The 23,196-nt window shown below is 42.9% G+C and overlaps 3 protein-coding genes across 4 annotated transcripts; all 3 read right to left on the bottom strand.

Moving 5' to 3' along the window:
- Window positions 1-1,555: 1,555 nt before the first annotated feature.
- On the bottom strand, window positions 1,556-7,348 carry prodh2 (proline dehydrogenase 2; the record flags this gene model as incomplete). Its single annotated transcript, XM_080455270.1, has 10 exons — window positions 1,556-1,737; window positions 1,866-1,954; window positions 2,278-2,388; window positions 2,971-3,137; window positions 3,336-3,479; window positions 3,651-3,731; window positions 3,860-3,931; window positions 5,346-5,472; window positions 6,269-6,459; window positions 7,082-7,348. The coding sequence occupies 10 exons, from the start codon at window positions 7,346-7,348 to the stop codon at window positions 1,556-1,558; spliced, it is 1,431 nt and encodes a 476-aa protein (XP_080311396.1).
- A 2,387-nt stretch (window positions 7,349-9,735) lies between these two features.
- On the bottom strand, window positions 9,736-14,053 carry tbx6 (T-box transcription factor 6; the record flags this gene model as incomplete). Its single annotated transcript, XM_080455637.1, has 8 exons — window positions 9,736-11,071; window positions 11,287-11,569; window positions 11,828-11,886; window positions 12,041-12,111; window positions 12,230-12,373; window positions 12,542-12,809; window positions 12,989-13,199; window positions 13,984-14,053. 8 exons carry the CDS (start codon window positions 14,051-14,053, stop codon window positions 9,736-9,738), a joined length of 2,442 nt encoding a protein of 813 aa, XP_080311763.1.
- A 3,016-nt stretch (window positions 14,054-17,069) lies between these two features.
- Window positions 17,070-22,351, bottom strand: nif3l1 (NIF3 NGG1 interacting factor 3-like 1). 2 transcript variants are annotated; one of them, XM_080454676.1, is made up of 7 exons: window positions 22,252-22,351; window positions 19,968-20,326; window positions 19,595-19,751; window positions 19,383-19,506; window positions 18,379-18,517; window positions 17,905-17,988; window positions 17,070-17,737 (listed from the first exon to the last, which is right to left on the bottom strand). In XM_080454676.1, the coding sequence occupies exons 2-7, from the start codon at window positions 20,320-20,322 to the stop codon at window positions 17,553-17,555; spliced, it is 1,044 nt and encodes a 347-aa protein (XP_080310802.1). In that variant the 5' UTR covers window positions 20,323-20,326; window positions 22,252-22,351; the 3' UTR covers window positions 17,070-17,552. The 2 variants fall into 2 exon arrangements, with proteins under 2 accessions (XP_080310802.1, XP_080310801.1); XM_080454675.1 differs by having other exon boundaries at window positions 19,968-20,575; window positions 22,252-22,317.
- Window positions 22,352-23,196: the final 845 nt, after the last annotated feature.

Below are 23,196 nucleotides of genomic sequence, written 5' to 3' on the forward strand. Positions count from 1 at the left end.
ATCGTCTCGCGGAACCTTTCACACAGAGCGAGCATTATCTCGCAGATCAAAGGCCGATCTGCGTCAGATCGGGAGGTTTTGTCGGCGAGCGCCAAAAAATGTCGGCGACAGCAATCTCGGACCCAATCTCCTGCAGTGTGTACGGGCCTTTAGTCGACTAGCAGACCATCGGCAGGTCGTCGCGGGCACTCGCGCCTGGAGGCGCTCGGGCGCGACTCCTCTGCCTCAAGGTCTGCTAAGTCGGAGCGCCTTCCGTCATGGTCCAAAACTATACTTTATCAGCGAAAAAAAAGTAGTCCGCGGTTGTTTGAAAAAGTAATGTCCCAAGCTGGAGTCAAACCCCGGCTCCCAGTGGTAGTGGGTGGGGAGTCCAATGATTATCGAAGTGCGCCACTGAGGCTTGTACTAGTGGTGCAAGTAACAAAGTAGATTTACTCAAGTACAATTTTGAGGTATTCGTACTTTACTTGAGTATTTCTCTCATATTATCCATTTTATTTTCAGCGTTTCCCTAGCGTAGCTTCCTGGTTAGTATGTTGTTGTTGTGGTCGTCGTCCTCGCATCAAAGCCCCGCCTCGCAGCACCACCCCGTGCCTATAAAACAAGCGCTCCCCTGTCAATTTCCCTGGAATGCCATTTTCCCTGTGACATATATACTAATAATTACCTTACCTTGTGTCCCAAGTCACAACAGCACTTGAGAAACTAAACTTGTCAACTCAACGAGCTATGTGTGGGCGTATCAAATTGGTCATCTTTTGGACGGATATATAGCTGCTTAATATGTAACCGGTCCACATTTTGAGTAAACATCAAATTGACCCTTGGCTTCAGCACACAAGCATGGCCTGAATTTGGGACAAACTTAAGGTGTATTGCACATATATGGATTTTAAACGTAAAGTTTATGTCGAAGGTGTATTAGAAAAGTTCATTCAAGAATCCATGTGATTATTACACAAATTTGTATTGTGCAGAATAGTGCTGATTGATGCACTAACATTGTAAACACACACTATACATATACATATATTTACATACACATAATATACTTATGAAGAAAAACACTGATCCCTTAGTAAATCAGATATATACAAGACATTTAGCAAGTGTTTGACAAGACTGGGGCTTTTGAAGGGTGAGAGAAACTTTATCCAAACATGAAACAAGGTATTCAGAGAGGGGAATTATTAACCTCTGAGCTGAACTCCAGGGTCATCAACATCACACAACCCTTGTATATTAGTTCTGTGTATACTAGTTCTATGGACGAGGCATTATGTCCCCATGGCTGCTTATTCAACTAGCCAGATTGTGGTTAATTCCTGTGTAAGTTCTCCTGTGGAGATAAACATGTCTTGGAAGTTATGCCAGGTCAGCGATTGAAAAGTATACCAAGATGACTTTCAAATACTAACATCATCACACTGATGATGATGATGATCACACCGTGGATGAACAGATATGCTTCGACACAGGTCTGCTTATAATGTGCATCCCCAATTAAATGTACTGTACAATATATTCTCCCTCTTCTTTTATCTCCTCATTGTCTTTAGCTGCCCCCCTTCGGCCCCAGATGCATCCTCCGACGCAGCTCCTGCCTTAGCAGGTCCCTCTCTTTGCGGATGCCCTGCAGCACGGTGCGATTCTCCTGGGCCCGACGCACCAGGTAGGGAAGTGTGTTCTCCACTGAGCCGTACGGCACGGACTTGTACACCGCATAGCCCTGCTGGGCTGGAGGGGCATAGAGGAGCATGGGGGAAAATCTGAATACATAGTTGACTTGATGATGAGGAAATTATATTGAAAAGGCATACATTTGAATAAATAATCAGAGACGTAGACAGCAGGAGGACTCTTACCCAGTGTAAGCGAGACATGGTCACACATTCCCAGCAGTTGGCCAAAACATACTGAGCCGCCATCTTTGTCTACGCCCCACTCCACCATCCTGTAGCTCAAAGAAACGATGAGAATACATTTTGCACCATGAGTATTCGAGCTTTATCACATGAATAAAGCTGAAACCATGTAATATCAGCATCAAGGTCACTGCTGGTCTTTGCTCTAAGATTGATGGACTTTGGTCCTTTAGTAGCCCATGTTTTATAGTTTCAGAGTAAAAAACGTATAAACCTTACTTGCTTAATGTCCTGCATAGTTAGAATAATAATACTTGATGATGTTTATCTCAGAATATACGGTTATTGACAGTGGTCCAATCTAGACCGCCTCAGATTTCATGTCCTTTAGTGCCAACTGACAGGGTCTAACCGTTTGGCAGCTCGTCTGACTGATTCCTCGTTGTGTGTGGCAACTATGATCCGGTACCGCTGAGGGTTCTGGGAGATGGCCTCCAGCATGACATCCAGGGAGCCGTTGTAACTGAACATACAACAGAGTGCAAAATACTTAAGTTTTAACCACTTGAACCCCAGCATCCATATACTGGAGGGGGGCATTATCCAAAAATAGCAGATCTACAAGCTCACAACGCAACACGACACATTGTGAGCTTGGTGTTGATGGGAAAAAAGCGGTCCAAGTACGGAGCCAACTCAGTTCCAGTTTACAGAGCCTAGGGTTTAAGTGGTCATGTATAGCTCTAGAAATGAGGCATTTCAAGTATTAAACAAACATCTAACTTTGATTCCCAGGAAACCTGAATGACCTTTTAAAGTTAATAAATCATTTCTTGGTGTACAGGACAGATTCTCCCCACATCTGCTTGTGTGTACTCTGATGTTGAGCAACATTCATTTATTGATCATCATCAGGAATTAGTTTTGTGTTCAGAGAAGTTACCCTATAGTGAACATCATTATCATTATTGAATATTATCATTCCCTATTAAGCCTCTTATATGCTTTGTTAGCTGGCGGAGTTGCTCGGCGAAAAGTCAAAGAGAAAAACAAAAACACGATGCATCTCCATCATGCAACAAAATATAAATGAGGCTTTACCCACCTGTTGTTGGTGTCCTCCCAGGACTGATGGATGGGATCCGAACGGCCTTCTTTATTAGCCAGCTTGCTCTCTTTATCCATGTAGGCCCCTCTTACCAGCTTGACCCCCAGACAGAAAGACTCGCTGACAGACAAACGCAGGGCCTCTAGTAAGAGAGACCTTGACTCCTGAGAGATGACACAAACAAAGGAACTTGCTCTATCCTTTTGGCTACAAACCTAGCCTAATTATAGTGTTAAAGATAGGGTGTTAGGTTCATAAATCTGCCTTTGGACTGGCAATTATTATGAATCAATTAGGGACACGGAGGAAGCTAAAGATAGACAGGCTGCAACCTCACAAAATAAATAAAAGATGTCATCTACCTTTAGATAGCACTGGTATGTATTCCAGATCCAAGCACCATCTTGGTTAAACTTCTTCATCATTGCCATGGTGACGAGGGAGAGAGCAGGGTTCATGTAGGTGTACTCTGCATCAACCAGAACTCGGACCTTGTTTACACTGGCCTTAGAACCATGAATGACCATTAAAATGATTATGTGCACTCTATGCGACATTTCAGTTGGATAGAAAATCATTAAAAGTCATTAAAGCACATTCCAGTATAACAAAATTGTAAGATGTTGATTCAAATTTCCCACATGATCCAAATTTCCCACAATGCCTCACACCCATACCTCTGCAATTTTGTTTAGTCTCTGCAGACCACAAAGGAAATGGGCATTCTCGCTCTCCTCCAAGCCAGGGATGGTGATTGGCTGAGAGATGTAGATTTGGGTAAAAGGTCAGGGGTAGTATCTCAACATCAGCATCACTGTCAGATATACAGTACATAAATACTGTTGGCATCTAAAAGTCAAATTCCTTTTTTATGTTATGAACTTACCTCTCCATTCAGAGCTTTGACCAGGAGATCCAGGTCATAGGGTTGTTGTGAGAGTAGCGTGGTGAGTTTTACCTTAATGCAATGACAACAAATACAAACAGTCCAATCAAAGAAAGCAAATTGGAAAAGGCGTCATGTTTGTTCCCATTTATGATGCCATTAATACCTGGGAATTTAATGACTTGTTTTTCAGTCACAAGAAAATAATCTGCAATACTTTATTTTATTTAGTTATTTTTATTATTTATTTCTCAGAATTCACCTGAAATCTCTTAGAAATAGTATTTTCAAGCTATTTCTAAATCTATTCCCAGTGAAGCATTTCCCAAGAGCTTTCTAAAATGAGTGCTCTATCCAAATATTTACATATTTCTTCAAGCAGCATAATTATCTTATAGGTGCTCCAACAGTACGCATTGGCAGTTTTGATTGATAATTGGTAATGTTGACCTTGAGTTTTTAAATATTAATTTAAATGGAACTTTCCACGTTTTGCATGTAACTTTGTGTCCATTGCTCATGAAACACATCTGCATAGTAAAATCCTCAGTGTTGATTTAAGTCAGAGAGTGTACAAATGGTCAAGAATACACTCTCAGACTTAAATTAACACTGGGGATTTTACTGTGTAGTTTCCCAGCGTTTTCTATACCAGTGGTCTATACCAGTGGTCTATACCAGTGGTCTATACCAGTGGTTCACAACCTTTTATGAAAAGTTGCGTTAAGTGGTCAGCGCGCATTTTCAGACCATGTTTAGGCCTATTTTTAGGCCTATTTTTAATTATCAATCAATGTGTTCCGTAGTTCCGTCTTATTTAACAGTATAACGATGAAAACTCATTTCTCAAGATTTTAAAGAAAAAAATACCATGACATTTGTTTTACATTAATTATTTTCATATTAATATTATATTATTATTCAAATCGTTTTTTGGCAATTATTTGGGGGCCCACTTGAAGTATCCTCTCAGCCCACAGAAAGTTGATAATCACTGTTAAACTGTTAACTATATGAATAAAGTTGTAGTGCAGTGGTTCTCAACCTGTGGGTCGGGACCCGCAGGGGGGCCCCCACAGGATTTTTGGGGGGTCCCCAGATGACAGTAAAGTGACAATTTAAGGACTTCTAAATTCAAAGGACTTCAAAAAAAAGGAAAGAAATGAAATGAAAAAAGACCATTACTGCATCAAAAGTAATCAACAAACTATGCTATAAAAACTGGTCAAACATTGGCCAAATAATAAGAAAGAGGCAAACATTTTGAAAATAGTTGATCTACAAGCTCACAACACCTCGCGACGAAAGCATTGTAGATAATACCTATTTTCACATTATTTATCTGTAGAACCGAGTCAAACTAAATTTAATGCCTCAACCAAGTGCTTGTCAGGGTTCAAATATGATTATTTGGGGGGGGGGGGGGGGGGGGGGGGTTGTGGCCTGAAAAGGTTGAGAACCATTGTTGTAGTGAACAGTGACTCACACACAGCTCTGGGTTGAGCAGAGCGGTGATCTTCAGCTGCATCATGGGGTCTTTGCTCCAAGCGTTGCTGTGGGACATTCGTACACATTCCAACATGGCCTCCATGTTCTCATCATATCTCTGCTCGCTGGTGGTGAGAGCCAAGAAAAAACATGATTTTGAACATTTAGATTTTTTGATTCAGAACAGTGATTTGTTTTTAGAGATCTTTCAGTGTGGAATCACTGTGGCATAAGAATTACAGAAGACTTGGATCTGTTAAGTCCCTTTTAGGTTAATGGAAGTGACATCACACAAGAAAGCAGTGGTGTTATTAGCTCAAGTACTTGTACTATCTCAGAGGCAATTGCAATACAATGATATGATGTTGGGCAATTCTGCATAATGAGTACTTATACTGTAAGTACATTTTGATGCCAATACTTTTAATTGAAAACAGGACTTTTATTTGTGACTGAGTATTTCTGCATTGTGGTATTCCAAAAAATCTGAATACTTCTTCTATCTACCACTATAAGAAAGTGATATCACACAGAGTGAGGGTTACATCATGATGATTAAAATTAGTTGTACATAAGCTGTTCTTATGGGCCATAGGGCATGACTTTCCTCGTCAGAATGACATGGTGTGCCTGGTGGCTCACCCAATTAGTGCACAGATCATGACGAACCCCCATCTCGTCTCGCACATCTCTTCTCTCTCTCTGCCCTTGTTTTCCAGTCTCTCTACACTGGCCTGTCTTAAAATAAATATTTAAGAAGGAAAAGAAATGACATGACATGACCAGTATAAAATATTGCCATTACCTCGGATTACACTAGATTACGAAGATTTATCTCATCAGACTGGCCTACTCTGCATGAAAGAACTGAGCGGGCGCAAATTAACGAGAGAATGATTTAACTTGTGGTGATGTCATTACCCAGTGCTCTCTCCCAGGTCTTCCTCTATTGGTACCGCCAACATTGGCCTCAGTCCCAGAGAGCTCATCTTCTCCATGGACTGGCCAATCTCACTCTCGTTCTCCCCGGCCACAAACTGGGCGTACACAGACGGACGCAGGAAGAAGGAGAAGCCTCTCCTCCCTAGAAGGCTCCGTGCCACGGCCATCAACTAAGAGTTGAGTGAGGATATAATGGAGAGGGAAAATAAAAGGTGATGCAGGTGAAGGAGAGGCTGAGTCAGTGAGGAGGAGTGATGAAGAGAGGAACCTTCATAGTCTGTTCTTACTACTTTTGTTTCGCCCCGTCTCTACCTGTTTTTCCCTATACAGTTACATATTTACATATCATATTTGTGGAAATTCTCCCCATACGTTGACACTTTCAGAGTCAAGGCACTGGGACACTTTTGGCACCTTTGGGTGCGTGGACTTAAGTACAATTATACACATCACATCATGCAACACAGCATAATTTGCACATATGAAAGGACCGCAATGGAAATAAGCCGCTGGCTTTTTTTGCGTCTATCCTTTTGATAATGGTTTGAAATGAATATATGTAATTTTACATATGTTTTGTTATCAATAAAGATGTCAAAGTCATCAAGAGTGAGAGAGTCACAATGAATGTGCAGGTACTGTAGGGAGCTCAGTAGTCTTGCACAGCTGCTCTGCTGGGATCTTGTGTGTACATACATGACTCACTACTAGTGGGCTAGTGAGCCACTAGCCCACCATGTCTTATGTCGCTGTACATGTAGCATCTACCATAAAGGTGACAATCAGTCTCACCTTCCCACAGTTGTTAACCAGCACAGGGAAAGAGCAGAGTTGAAAGACCCCCAAGGCACGGAGCAGCTCCCCAAGACTCTTGACCCGGAAGGCACTGGGGTCCTCAAACGTCAAAGCCACTGAGAGAGAGTCGACCGCACCGTCCTGGGCGTGAGGTATTGCCGTCCCTTCTCTATTTGCAGCCAGAGTCCTCGGGGCAGCCGTACCCAGTAGCCTCGACGACAAGTAGTGATGCAGCAAGGGTCGAAGGCGAAGGGATAGCATCATGACAGCTGATATGCTATTTATATAGTATCTTTATTAGAAGGATAAGCCCCTTGAGATGCATCATCTCATTAGCACAAATGTCCTTAGCTCAAATGAACAGGGCATACAATACACAATACACAGGGCATACAATACACAAACAATGCAACAAATACATCCATGCAGGCAGACAGACAAGACAAGAGCTCTCCCAATGCTAGCCAGCTTTTTAGAAGGCTACAGTTGTGTCTGTTTCTCCCACCCTTAAGTATATTCAGCTGTTGATAATACAGAGTGTGTCCAATTTGTTATGCCTTGCCTTCTTATTCAAACAATAGTTTGACTTACACTAACTAGTCCATACCCAGGGATGTGCGCACTCAAAGTACTTACAGACTTTGGGCTATTCGCTGTGTGCACATTGCACAATATATGCTTAGTTAAACGTTTTGAGAGGAGGCTGCTCATTAGATCATAGCTGTGTGATGTGGAGGCTTCTTATTCAATGTTACATGGACATTGCACATACTGTATATACACATTAAGGAACTAAGTAAGATTTGGTTTTCCAAATCTGTTCCAATCTTGACAGAGCCCAATTCGCAAATAAACAAGTGATGAGCTTCTCACATGGGAAGCTACAAGGGAAATGGAATGGTAGTTATAATGCCATAGTTAGCGTTTCACTTAATATTAAAGGTAGGGTAAGTGATTTACTTTGGTTAAAATAAGTGTTAAATAGCTCTATATTCTGATAGTACTCATTGCTATAGAGTGTTTGTTCAGTAAAAGGAGTCTCCCATGTCTCTCCAGCTCTTTATTAAACAGAAAATGCAATTTCAGTGCTCTCTCCTGATTGGCTTAAATGTTGTCACGTACCTGAAAATGTACTATATTCTGTTTACTATAGAGCTGGAGAGACCCCTGTGACCGAACAAACGCTCTGTAGCAACGATTACTATCAGAATATAGTACTTTAACATTAAAAAAAATATATATATATATATATATCACTTACCCTACCTTTAAGTGTCATAGTATTGCATAGTGACAATTATGGAACTGATCTTAACTATGTTAAGCTATAGTAGGACATGAGATAAAAAGGAAATATTTAATTATTTTTAGTCATAAGATAATATTCTGTAATTATTAATTGTGGTAACATAAATTATATATGATCATATAGAGCAGTGGGTCCCAAACTTTTTAGCTCGAGACCCAAAAGAGAAATTAGACGGTTTCCCGGGACCCAAACTAGTGAAAATTGCAGATCTGCAAGCTCGCAACACGGCGCAAAAACACACTCAGGATTACATTGTAATAAAAACAAATAATAACAAATAAAAACCTCTTACCTTCTGTCCCAAGTAACAACGTATGTTTGTATGCCCACACATACGAGCTATGTGTGGGTGTGTCAAATTGGTCATCTTTTGGATGGATATAACTACTTAATATGTAACCGGTCCACATTTTGAGTAAACATCAAATTGACCCTTGGCTTCAGCACACAAGCATGGCCTGAGTTTAGGCCAAACTTAAGGTGTATTGCACATATACATATATAACATATTGTAAACACACTATACATATACATATATTAACATACACATATATACGCATGACATGTACACATACACTTATATACGCAGTGGTGAGAGAGACTTTATCCAAACATGAAACAAGGTATTCAGAAAGGGGAATTATTAACCTCTGAGCTGAACTCCAGGGTCATCAACATCACACAACCAACACTTGTATACTAGTTCTGTGTATACTAGTCCTGTGTATACAAGGCATTATGTCCCCATGGCTGTTTATTCAACTAGCCAGAGTTAATTCCTGTGTAAGTTCCAAATCAAATACCGGCAAACAGAATGCATAATTTCCCCATATATGATATGTAAATATGAAAATGGATGACAATTGAGTTCCAAATGCAACAATCCTCAAAGTTTTATTTTCACACTGGAATGGACTTTGCAAAGAACAAGCTTAAACAACTATTTACACGTCTGGATCAAATGCATTTTGTCCTTTTCTTAAGAATAACATCAAATTCATTAAAAAATATTTCTTAACTAAGCATACAGTAGGTTACATGAAGCTACACATTGCTAAAAGCGCTATTAAAAAAATCCCTTTGCGATCATAACTGATATACTAAATAAACCATCCCTTATTTCCAATTCAAAACAGCAATAAGTCACCAACGACATCAGCTTTGTCATTACCTCTCAGCCTAATCCTAATAAACTATAGCCTGAGTTATACTTCGTTGCGCATGGCTGTCGTGCACCCAAAAAGCCAATCTAACAATGTGTCACGCTGTGACACATTGTGACCTTGTAGATCGGCTATTTTTGTTAGCCTTTGTTAGCCTCTATCATTGGCTCTCCCAATGCTCATAACACACTTCTTGCATTCATATCGAAGTAGTGACCCTGGGGGTGTGTATGGCCATGCGGGTGTTGCCTGTACAGATGCCTGAGCGGAATGGAGAGGGAGGACCGTGGGTCCTGGCGCAGACGTAGAGGGTAAGACTGGAAGGTGTGGTAGAGAGCCGGGGGGGCAGCGGAGGAGGGAAGACAGGACGGAAGAGAGGGGTCCAGTTGAGGAATAAGAGGAGGGTGATGCAGTACCATATCCGGCCGATAGGGGCCACCGGGGTTGAACTGAGCATAGGTGCCCATTTCTGCTGGAGCCACCTGGGGGTAGGCAGAGGGGTTCTGGGGATGAGGGATGGAGTGGTTAGGTAGAGAAGAAGGAGCGATATGAGAAGGTACAGAGGACTGGAAAGAGGGATAGGACCCAGAGTGGCCAGTTGAGCAAGACGATGCTTGGTACGAGGGACGAGGAAGGGCGGACGGCGCGTGAGTGAAAGAGGCGTGCGCATACGGCGGGGCAAGGGCTTGGGTTTGACTGAGATTTGGGAAGGGCAGAGTGTGGTGGGCGGAACCGGGGGCCATGTTTTGGAACGAACGATTCTGAAAGGATGGAGGCAGAGAGAGGACGGGAAAGGGGGCGGCAGCGCCGTGGTTGGGTAAGGAGGAGTACTGCACCGAGGGAGGGGGTTGCGACATCGCATACATCTGGGTTTGACTGGGAAAGGATTGAGGGGCGTGCACCGGACCAGGCTCGGGGTTTGTGTACGGCATAACCGGGAAGGTGAACACGGAGGAGCTTTGCATGTGAGGTGAATTATCCTGGCTGGAAACAGGCTGGTCTTGTAGACCGGGATGGCTGGGCGGCGTCATGATACCGTGGGCAGACATTTGGGGCCCCAGGCCCGGCTGACAAGCGGAAGGCGGCACGGCGGCGGGAAAGGAGGTTTCCCCGGGCGTGTGGGGGCTGATCAGCTCCAGGCCGGACGGAGACATGGAGTGATAGGCGGAGTCGGAGGAGAGGAGGGGCAGCGGGGAGGAAGCGGTGGAAGAGGGCGGAGTCAGCGTGGGATAGGTGAAGGAGGTGTGCTGCATCAACGGAGACGTGGTGGAGGACGGGGAGGAGGAGAGAATGGTGGGGTAGTCGGTCGCGGGGAGGACGGGGGCGTAGCCGGGAGCAGGAGACAGCTGGGTGTCGCCGGACATCTGTGGGACGGAGGTGTCCGAGCAGTCGGGAACAGGGAGGGAAGGATAGCACGATGAAGGCTGAGGAAGAGGAGCAGAGGGGAAGGAGGAGGAGCCGAGTGGAGCGGCAGGGTAGGTGGAGGAGTAAGGGGGGAGATCCATGTTGTCAGATCTGTGGAGGAGAAAAGTGACATGCTCGTATCAGTTTACTGGCACAACAGCGACACGTGTACATTTGAAAACATTTGACATTTGACAACATTTTTTCACCCTGATCATGCATCAGTTATCACATGCATTCACCTGAATAATAATCAACATTTACGTTTTGGAACATTGGTTAATTTCAGCATTATAGGCAGATTAGGCACAAAAGAGAACACCCACCTCTCAATCATAGCGCTCGTCACCTCACTTCCTGGTGTGTGCTGCATCCCATTGGCCAAATTGACAGTGATGTCAGGTATCTGGGAGGCCATGAATGCTTGGCCCACCAGATCAAGCTGCTGCTCCGCGACCGGGGTCTCCTGGTAGGGGGGGCCCTCGCCTGTGTACCCACAGGAGGGGTCAGGGAGCTGGGGCAGGGAGGCCAGAGCCAGGGCATGGAGGTCTGTGGTGCTGGTGGTGGACTGGGCCAAAACCTCACTGGAGTCACATGGATCACAGCTCTCTGAGAGAGAGAGAAAGGGAAAATGCAATGTTTGAGATGCAATGACCAAAAACATACCGGCAATATTTAAAGGAGTTGTCTAAAGAGTTTAATTGATGGTGCTGTTGGTACACAGTAAAATCCTCCGTGTTAATTTAACTCTGAGAGTAGAAATGGAACCTTACGGGTCCATTTTGTTCCATTTGTACACTCAGAGGTAAATTTACGTGGGATTTTACTGTGTATTTGAGAGGTGTAGTTTATTTTTAGCCCATTTACCGATATCCAAGGTTTCTGTGACGTCTGTAATCTTCCGCTTCTGTCTTGCATTTCTCTGTCTGCAGGGAAAAACAAAGACATTACTGTGTGTTCTCCAGAACATTTGTACTGTGTGTGTGTGTGTGTGTGTGTGTGTGTGTGTGTGTGTGTGTGTGTGTGTGTGTGTGTGTGTGTGTGTGTGTGTGTGTGTGTGTGTGTGTGTGCGTGCATTACTTTTTGTTGTTCCTGCCATCCTCTCTGAAGCCCTTAGCAAAGGGGTTGGCATTGATCTTCAATTCTGTGATCTAAAAAAAATGACAACACAAATTAAAACAGGTTTTAAAGAGACTTTACTGTGATATAAAATGCAAAAAACAATATTCTCTCTCTCTCTCTCCCTCTGAGACTAATGTGTATACTTACTTTGCCGTTCTGGTAGGCAGTGACAGTGAGAAACTGGGTCTCGGGAAAGACAAATGAATGTTGCCCCCCTCCCCACCTCAGCACGTCCCTGGCCTCGATCACATGGACCCTGGGCTGGTAGCGGTGCAGTGAGTGGAGAATGATCTGCAGAACAGCAAAAAAAAAAACACAAGACAAAGAGGACATCGTTAATGGCAATTGTCAGTCAGAGTTTTGTGTAATCTCAATATTATAATTTATATGAGATGTTTTTTTTATTGCAATTATATTGTATATACTGTACAGGTGTAAAACTGGTGCCCAAGTACTCACATATCCCTGCATGTCCAGTGTGTTGTTGGTAAGCTTGGCGCGGTGGAACGAGATGCTGCGGCTCTGCCAGTGTGCCCCGGTGGCGGGGGAATCCGGGTGGATGAACACTCTGTCCGGCAGCCGCGCCTCAGCGCTGCCCACCGCCTGCCAGGCGTCCCCCTGGAAGCGGTAGCGGGAGTTGTCCTGCGGCACGATGTCCAGCAGGAGGATGTAGCGGAGGGCCGGGTTCAGGCCCGACACTTTGACACTCAGCCCGGGGAACATGCGTCTGGAGAGAGCAGAGGGAGGAGAAGAAGCTCAAGATTTGTCTTGGTTGACCAGAGTCCCTAGAGGCCTATACTAGTGACTTTTCTGTTTTCATTCTACACTAAATATCTTTTCAGATGAAAATGCTTGTTTTTGGTGAGCGAAAAGTGATTAGTGACAAACTATGTGGCCTTAACTCACCTGCCCTTTTTTGTGATGATCATCTCTGTGCCAACTGTGCTGAACTGTTTCCACAGAGATGAGTTCTCCAGCTCCATCTTGACATTATCCTGAGGCTTGGCGGTCGGCTCACTGGGGACAGGGGGCGGGGCCAGCAGCCTCGGGGGCAGGGCCCTGGCGGCCATGTCACAGGAAGATGGGTACATGGGCATGTGGGGAGGGGCTTCACGCTCTGTGGAGTGAGAGAAATCACCACAATCTAAGCAGAGATCTTGGATTGAACATTTGTAATCCATCATGAATTGTATATGGTTAAATATGGTAGCAGACAGTAAAGGCAGAATAAAAATAGGCTTATTGTGCCTTGTTTTCCGGTTCAGGTTAAAAACTACAGCAGATTAAAAGCATGTTAGGCTGCATATGGCTGACCTGTACCCTGTGTTAGATGTGTGAATGTGCAAGCATTGATCAGTGGCAAACCCATGGCTCTGTGTACACCTAAATCTAACATTATTAATTTGGTTAGCTGCAGCGGCGTTGCTTATTATCCTGCCAAGTTTTTACCCTTCTGACGTTTTTAACTGGAAAACAAACTACAAAATCAGTCTAGGGTGTCATGCACCTTTAAGTGACCTTGTGAAATCCAACCAGCAACTGTGGCCAGCCGGTAAAGTACTCCACCAGCATTTACGCAAGCATTTACTAGAGATCGATTTATGGCTCACATATCAGTTTACTATCTTGTCAATTGTCCTATGTTTATTAATTGTTGCTTATTAACAGTTATCATAATTGTTGTTAAGAAATGAGAGAAACTGATATTTGTACTATTTCAAAACATCACAAGCAATGACAGTCCTTTCAAGGTGGACTACAACATGGTGAACATCTCTTTCTCACACACACACACACACACACACACACACACACACACACACACACACACACACACACACACACACACACACACACACACACTCTCTCTCTCTCTCTCTCTCTCTCTCTCTGTTACTCACCTCTGTAGAAACAGTCTCCTATTCTTTGCGGCCCCAAGGCCAAACTGGGGTACATATCCACGCTCAACATTATTCTTTTTCTTTTCTTCCGTCTACTTGCTTTACTTCTCCTCCTCCACAGTAACCTTTTAGTCCACTGTATCACGTGTTCTTGATTGTTGCCATCAAATGTCTTTTACATTTAGGTGTATGTCCTTTCTGTCTTGTTGCAGTGATTCCTGCCCAGTGCTGCACTGGGATGTTGTCCTGCTATCCCTCTGTTGCTCCTCTCATCAAATGCTTACACTTGGTAGCTTGTGCTGTTATATAGGTGTGTAGGGCTTCACACATAGGGCCAAATGGCTCCATTTTCACACGTTCCTTTATTAGCCTCTTCCACCAACCTACAGTCTTATTACGTTCTCTCCTCTTTCTGTATCCCCCTCTCCCCTGCCTGGAATCAAAATACACGGCAAACAAACATAAACAACATCAAGGATATCAAGGTCTTTCTGGGGACATATAGACTTTTAAGTGATGAAATGTTGACAGTCAACCCCCCACATTGCCAGCCTCAAGCAGTTTGTCATTCATGTTGTTTCGTGTTAGGACAAGGACATACATCCTCAAAGAATCCTATCAGTTATCTTTATTAATTAATCATTTACCTGCTACTGCAATATTTCTCATTTTGTGGATTTGCTTAGACAGAGAATATCTTACATTAGTAAGATGCATGTGCCATCTTTATGCTTTTCAACAGAATAATAAGGAACCAGTGCGTCAGAAAGCCAGTCTGTATCCATTTGTATTACACACACAAATATAATCCTAGATAATGGGGGCTACTGGCAGGTCCCCTGTGGCTATTTGATAGCATGTGTCTTCCTCTCTGGGCTCTGCCTCTCAGCAGGGAACCAGGGCTCGTATGCAGGTGGAAGAGGGAGACAGTTTGGCCTGTGGCTGCAATTTGGTCACTACACAAACATGTAGTTCTAGGAGCTTTGCATTAGAGGGCATCAAGTGTTTTGATGTTTGTTTGGTTTTTAGTTTAGAGGTGGGACAGGTTTCCCCAAAAAATTTGAGCGCAAACATTGGTTCTTTGATTTGCAAAACTGGGATCAAAGGTGATCCCAGGGGTCAGGAGGTATTTTAACCCCATGAACCCTAGAGTCCCTGTTCTGGGGGCGAACATTCGGTGAAAGTAACAGATCTACAAGCTCACAACACGTCACAGCGGAAAACGTTGTGAGCTTGTGGATCGGCTATTTTCTGTGTAGAGGGAAATGCTAGAGAGGATCTCGTATAGAGCCCTGGGGCACCCCGGTCAACAAGTATGTTTTAAGCGGTTAAAATATTTGATACAGACAGACAACAAGAATACCTTTTACAACATTTCAATAGCAACTTGCTATGACCAAGCATGTGTATTGCATTTATGTGTGGTAGATTGTATATCTATATAACTTCTCAGGAGAAACCAACAAATATAAGGTATATTACTACTTGAAAATGTATAATATATCTTCATATCAAGTCATCAGAAACAACTTTATTGTCACATCACACAATTACAGGTGTAAAAGAGATTTTCTTTTCTGTGCCAAACATATCCAGCATATAAAGATAGCAGGTACGTACAATCACAGTTTCATGTGCTTGAATGAATAAAGTGAAATGGTTAAAGAAATGAAAAACAGATCATTGGCTATAAGATCAGATCAAATAGCAGCAGGTATGAAATCACGTTTTCATGTGCATTGTTAATGTGGCATGGTTAAAGAACACATCTTGGCCTCAGAATATAAATGGAATGAGAAACAATATCCTGTCTGTGACAAACAAGGCCTGAAGAAGCAAATCTACCTGCCATTAGGCATTCCTGACAACTCAACGACAGCTGGTGCGAGTTCAGATGAGTGAAGGAAAGTCTAATGTTGTGGTAGTTGTTGTTTTCCTTCCCCATTTGTGTGGTGGTTGGAATGAGGGATGAAAGGCAGCCGGTGGGATAGAGGGGAAGTGGAGGTGTGAACGTCACACCGGTCTTTCCCAGTAGAGAAGGGAGAGGGAGGAGGGGAGAGGTCATTACCTCGATTATGCTGCAGGGGAGCAGCATGCAGCGGGGGTGTGATGTCTCTTAATGCTTTTACGGGCTGACAGGTGTGTTGTAGGCACTATGGCTGCCAGACTCCATTATGACTGGTGATTAAGGCCATTTCTCTTGTTAGTTTTTTATTTATTTATTGGTAGAACAGGGAGGGACAGGTATTGTGTGTTGGCACGGTGTGTGTTTAATGTATTACCACGGGTCCGCTCTTTGACATATGCTAATTGCTTGTGTTTACATGTGGTTTGACTGCAGAGCTCTAAGGTCGGGTGGCTGAGAACAGAAGTCTAGACATTTCATGAAATTGTCTTTTGCCCTAAAAGGGGCTTTATTGAACTTTAGAAAGCGGTTGACTCCCTGTCTGGTCTTATTGACTGATGTTTGTATGTTTATTCGTTGTGGTGGTATATCAGGTCTTTTTATTATTGCAAACCACACTTACATCTTAAAAATGTTAACCACTTAAACCGTAGTTGGCTGCAGTCCCCCAGGGCTCTATACTAGGTCTTCTCCTTTTTCCCCTCAACACCAAATCTCTTAACTGAAAATAGACGATCTACAAGCTCACAACTTGTTGCGTTGCGAGCATGTACTGTAGATCTATTTTCGCCGAATGTTCACTCAGAACAGGGACACCGGTTCAAATGTTGTAAGTCTTGAAATTACTAACTAATGTGTGACAGTTTTCCTGTTTTAAAGGTAGAGTAAGTGATCTTTTTGGTGAAAACGATATGTTTTTTGTTGAAAGGTTAAAGCACTATATTCTGATAGTAATCAATGCTATAGTGATATCAATGCTATATGATATAGAGTGTGACCCTGCAATAGAACGTAAACATTTAGTTCCAATTCCAATTGAGGAGACTGGCTGTGGAAGTGTTAAGATACACCGCTGATGCGCGACAGCGTAAGTGTCCCATTATTTTTAATCATTTATACGTTGCATCAAAGTACACACCGAGGCTAAGGCTGAGGGCACACTGTCAACAGATATCAGGATTAAAAAAACATACTAAGTGTTAGCCATGAATAAATCCCCAGCATACATGAACCGCATGCTTAGGATTGCAGATTACATGCTTTGGCTTAGGCCATCGTTGTGCATTTGTGGGTGCAAGGATGCTGTATGTTTTCTAGCCTAAAATACCAGAAATCCTTTTTCTTGATGTATTTCTTTTTTATTATTAAGGACTTAGCAGTAGTACATTATATAATAAGGAAGCACTTTACATCAAAATATGTACTAGGATTTGACATTTTGAGAAACACTGTCATTGTCTCATAACTGTTACATTACTGTTGCATAACAGCAACGCCCTGCATCAAACCATCAATTATATGGGCGTCTATCACCATATAAGATGATGTCAATCAACTTGTCGATCAAGTGATTGCAGCCTAGGCAGTTGCCCCAGACACTGATCTGGGGTCAGCTTCACATCCCTCAATATTTGACAGGCAAAACTTCATCTTGGAGCCCCAGTCACACCACCTGCAGTGGGTCTCTGTCAGTTTGTGACACAGCCACGGTCACAGAGTCGGGCAGGCGCACTGCGAGCCTCTCCCGGAACACAGCCAGGAATCCCCGCTCGCTGTTGCTATGGTCACTGAGGATGACGCTGGTTCCTTTAGCAACGGCATCCAGCACTTCGTGGTGGGACATCTCACCTGACAGAAAGACATGCTGTTAAGGATTCATGCCACTGATGCCTGCGTAGTCGATGCAGCAGAATGCATGCAGTACCGTGGTTACAGCTGCATTTGTATGAAGATAACGATTTGTCATTGAACTTCCAATGTCGATAAAAGAACATGGGCAGCTGACTATTGCCTACCTGTGATGTAGAGGTCTGCTCTGACACCGTTTAGCACCGAGGCCCCTGACCCAGCGCACACGGCCGCGGTTGACACAGTGGACTCTGTAAAATGTAAACAGAATGTTCACAGACTCACACAAACCGAACGCATTTGCATCACATGACCCTGGTTGCCTACACTGTAAAATCCTGGTGTTAAATGAACTCTGACTGTATATAAATGGAACCAAATGGACCTGTAATGATCCATTTGGTTCCATTTCCAGAGTTACAAATGGATAAATGAACACTGGAGATTTTACTGTGTACTGCCCATCTACAAAAAATAAAGTATAGAAACAGTTTAGCTTGAGATCATCAGGTCAAAACAATTGACAGTTTTGGAGGTTTTCAAAATCAATGTGATGTTTCTAACCCATATCCTATTTCAACCAGCCTCCATAATGTTCAAGTATGTTTAAACACTATGTCTGTGTGCTTCATCTTCCTTACCTAGTGTCTGCCTCACACCGAGAGCCAGGCGGAGATGTTTCATACCCAAATGGGACTTCATTTTCTCAATGGCCGTTGCCACAGTTACTGGCTGGTCCAAAATGCTGAGTCGTCCTTGTCCATGGCCTGGCAGAGGCGGCTGTAGGACGTGACATACATGAGGATCCACACAGACAATGGTGAAAGGCCATCTAATGCCTGAAATACAATCTAAACATTCCATGTCTGGGGGGAAACCTGCTCCATTTGGCAGCAGTTGAGTAAAAAACATCTCACCCCTAATGTGGATTTCAAGTTTATATGTCCCTTAACTCTTTCAGTGCCAATGAAATAAAAAAATTATTGCGAACTGTGCCAACTTTTTTTTTTTTTTTCAAAGTAAAAAAAAAGTGCTTAGGAAGCGAGATACAGCCTTTTTCAGTTATAGGTTAAACAAAGAGTGGATGGAGCTGCAAATCTTCAGATAATGATATCTTGGGTTCTGAACACTTTTTTCAAAAAAACAAAACTGAGGGTATAACCCTAAAACTCGGGATAACTCGGGGCTTGGCACTGAGAGAGTTAGGGGGCCTGACATTTCATGACCATGGGGCTGATAGAATCCAGTGTTATTTAACCCATTTAGACCTGAGGCCAATTTTAGCCTAAGTTTTCAGAAAAACTAAAATGTTTTGGCGATTGGCCATCCGTTCAAACATTGTCAAACATTTTAAAAACATTCCTGTTGCTATATAATATTAACTCATTAAGGCCGGGAAAGCCTATATGTTGTTATATCTTGAAAACCGGGAAAGCATCTGTGTCATTTTAGTTGTTGCTATGTATATAGCAACAGGAATGTTTTTAAAATGTTTGAATAAAAAATAGAAGATTTTCTGAAAACTTAGGTTAGGATTTAGAAGGCGTTTTCAAAATCGGCCACAGGTGTAAATGGGTTAAAAGACCTTGAAAAACATTATCCCAAAAGGTGGATGCAAGTTTTTTTATCCGACAGCAGTGATTACCTTCTGTATTTGTAGAATGCTGAGGGACTGGCTGGGGCTATTGTGTCGTAGCAGAGTCTGTACACTGGGAGTCAATGCTGAGTCACAGCATGTAGCACTGACATGGACACTGCTGCTGTCTGAACTAGGGTTGAATGGAAGACATGAAATACTATTCACCAACACCCCAAAAAAATAATCAAAACCTGATGAAGTTTGTAGTGCAAACACACCTTGTTACTGAATGCTGTATCACGGTTCCACTGTCAACAGCCTTTAGTTCTTCAGTGATGGTATTCAGTTCCACTGCACTCCTGAGAGTGAATTCCAGCTTGTGACTCTGTGGGGCACTACCAAAGGCTTGACTCAGCACTGACACCTGGCCACTACCTGAGAGAGAAAGAAACACAGAGAGAGAAACAATGAGAAAGAAAGAGAGACACCAGTGATGGAAAAATAGATACAGAGGATCAGATGGAAGGCACTTGTACAAACTACTTGAGCCAGTGTCAGGTGTCAAAGGTGATTAGTCTGTACTAGCTTCATTAAATATGCAGATACTGTTGGCATGCATGACACATTTTCCACTTGAAGGTGACCTCTTACCGAGTCCCCCGACAAGCCAGTCATTCACCCCCCCTTTAACGCTGTCCCACGAAGTGTGAGGGGAGAAGACCGCCATGCCCGCCTCCACGGCACGGATGGCCAATCGCTGCTTCCAGTTTTTCTGAACCAACCGCTTGATTGACTGGAACAACGGAGGGTGATATGAGATGATGAGGTCACAGCCCATGGTCTCTGCCTCCTCCATGACAGACTCTGTGAGATCATTGGTCAGCAGGATGGTTTTGATAGGGCGAGCTTTGCTCGGCTCCACCAATAGGCCGACATTGTCCCACGACTCGGCCAGTGACAGGGGAGCAAGCTGCTCGAGCACCTGAAGAACTTCCTTAAGGTCCATTGTGCTGGTAAGATGAGCAGAATGAGATAGTGAGCGAGTGAGAGAAGCGAGGTGAAGAGAAGGACGGAGAGCAACAGAAATATGTTGACTCCTGATTCTGAAGCAGCCGTGAGTGGGAGTTAGAGAAGTAGCCGAGAGAGAGCAAGGAGATCGAGAACCAGATGCCAAATTCCTTCTGTTACAAACTCTTCTAGGAATCAATGACAAAAATCTCCAGGAGATATTTTTACATCCAGTCAACATTTGTGTAAACCTGCGCACACAAAAGCAAACATTTCAGAATGAGTTACGAGATAAGCAGGTTATTTAAACTAAAGGATGGGAGAGTACTCATGGGGAGTTCACTTAAGTTAACAAGACCTCAGATGCTAGTGAAAATGACAAGCACACTCATTACTAATGAGTGTGGTTGACACACAACTCCTTGATAATTGCTCTCAATTACTCTGAACTGGCACCACTCGCACCAGTGCACCACTGACCTCAAAAAACCATAAACCTCTCATCCACACACTCATCAACATACATCTCTACAACATAAGTAGCCTAGGTAATAAATATATATGTTTACAATCAGTTTGATAATATATATTTTGACTGTGTGCTATCTTTGATCTTTTAGAATTATTTGTATACTTCTATGAACTTCTCAATTTGGTCATAACTGTGTCGGGTGCGCGAGCACCGTCAAGCAGCTGTGCTGTCAATCAGTGGTGGTAAAGTAAGTACATTTACTTAAGTACAATTTTGAGGTATTTTTACTTTATTGGAGTATTTCCAATTTTCAGTACTTTAACTTCTACTCCACTACATCTCAGAGGCAAATATTGTACTTTTACTCCACTACAATTATGTGTTGTTGCTAGTTACAGTACTTTGTAAAACATACATTAACCACTTCAGCCATAGCTATTTGAAAATAGACGATCTACAAGCTCACAACGAGCTTGTAGATCTGCTATTTTCAAAGGGGTTTTGGATACATTAGGAAACATGTGAAATGGGAAATTGTGCATGAGTACTTTTACTTTACTAAGTATATTTTGACGCCAATACTTTTGTCCTTTTACTCAAGTCAATCTTGAATTCCGGACTTGTACTTGTAACAGAGTATTTCTACATTGCAGTATTGATACTTTTATTTAAGTAAACAATACTTGTTTAAAGAGTACTTTTACCACCACTGTCAACAAGCAGCTGTGCTGTCAATGTAACAGGCTGACTACAGAGCTATGCTGCAGACAGAGCTACATGCTAACGCTATATGCTAGCCCTGAAACATGACTGTCATACCATGACAGTCATGGTGCCGAGTCCCCCTGGTCTAAAGTTGTGTTCGATTTTTTCACATTGCCATCTCTCACATAAACATAAACGTTCAGATTTCAAATATAAAGTGCTTACCACCGAGCCACGGATGTTACAAGGCGATGCGGACCGCGATGAGTACCCGTATCTCCCGTATTATTCAATAAAAAGCATTTTAATCCCATCGCCGGCCATTTTCTTTTTTTGTTTTTTTTTGTTTTGTAATGTATCAGAGTGCAATACACCTCCCAACCATTAGTGTCGCATGGTTGAAAGTATCGGAGACAATTTGGAGAAAATGGCCGGCGATGGGATTAAAATGCTTTTTATTGAACAATACGGGAGATACGGGTACTCATCGCGGTCCGCATCGCCTTGTAACATCCGTGGCTCGGTGGTAAGCACTTTATATTTGAAATCTGAACGTTTATGTTTATGTGAGAGATGGCAATGTGAAAAAATCGAACACAACTTTAGACCAGGGGGACTCGGCACCATGACGCTTGTACAAGCGTCATGTGAACCATGGCTAGCTATATGCATGCATGCAAAACATTACACAGTCATATATACTGTTTCTATTACACAGCAACGTCATAGAGTTATTATATGTCACCATACCTTTTACTTTCAAGGACTTAACGTTATTAAATGAATGTCTCAGTCAGTGTGAATGAAGCAGTGGGGACGACGGACGACACAACACTGCGACACACTTCCGGGTTCCGATTCCCACGTCACGCATTTGACATTTGCATAGAGGATATTTAGGACGTACATTTTAAATGATTTATTTAAATAAATGTATTTCCAGTGGTGTAAAGTACATTTACTCAAGTACTGTACTTAAGTAAAAATGTCAGTACGTTTACAAGTCCCAAGTCCCAACTATTTCATGCTGTGTCTATGCTGCCTATCTCAATTGGTATGTTTAATTACTTATTGTGTATATCCAAACTGATTTGCACTTATTGAACTCGCTTTGCATACTCAAAGGCAAGCTGAGATAATTTTCCATTTCCCTTCAGATGTACCAAATTGATGGTGCATTGCTGGCATTCTATATAAAATGCTGTTAGCCTGCAAGTTGCAGGTAAGTAATCATGATGACAAAAGTTGAACACATAAATTAGGATCATGCATCCTAGTCAGATCTGCCAGCCTGGCAGATCTGACTGTCTGATGCTCTACTCTGTTCCCTGGCAGTGCCAGGGAACAGAGTAGGGCATCAGACAGTCAGTCAGTCATTACTCGAGCTGCTCGCTCAATGTATGTCAATGTATGCAGCCTCTAGCCCTCTACACAACAACAACTGTCTGTAACTCAATCTGCTCAGAGAGTAAATGAAGAAGACACTCTTAACTGTGGGAACTTGTACTCATGTCATCCATGGGTGGATTATGAACTGGGCCAATGCGGTCAGTGAGGGGCCCTTCGGGGCTCTGTAGCCACGAGACCCATCAACAATTTAGTTAAAAGTAACTGCTGTATATGAGTACAAGCAGCTACAGATTGTTGTTGTTGTTGTTCTTTTTCTGTTAATGGAAAATGTCTCCTGTCCGGATC

Source organism: Gymnoscopelus braueri, assembly GCF_963280865.1.
Source record: "Gymnoscopelus braueri genome assembly, chromosome: 17".
NCBI lineage: Eukaryota > Metazoa > Chordata > Actinopteri > Myctophiformes > Myctophidae > Gymnoscopelus > Gymnoscopelus braueri.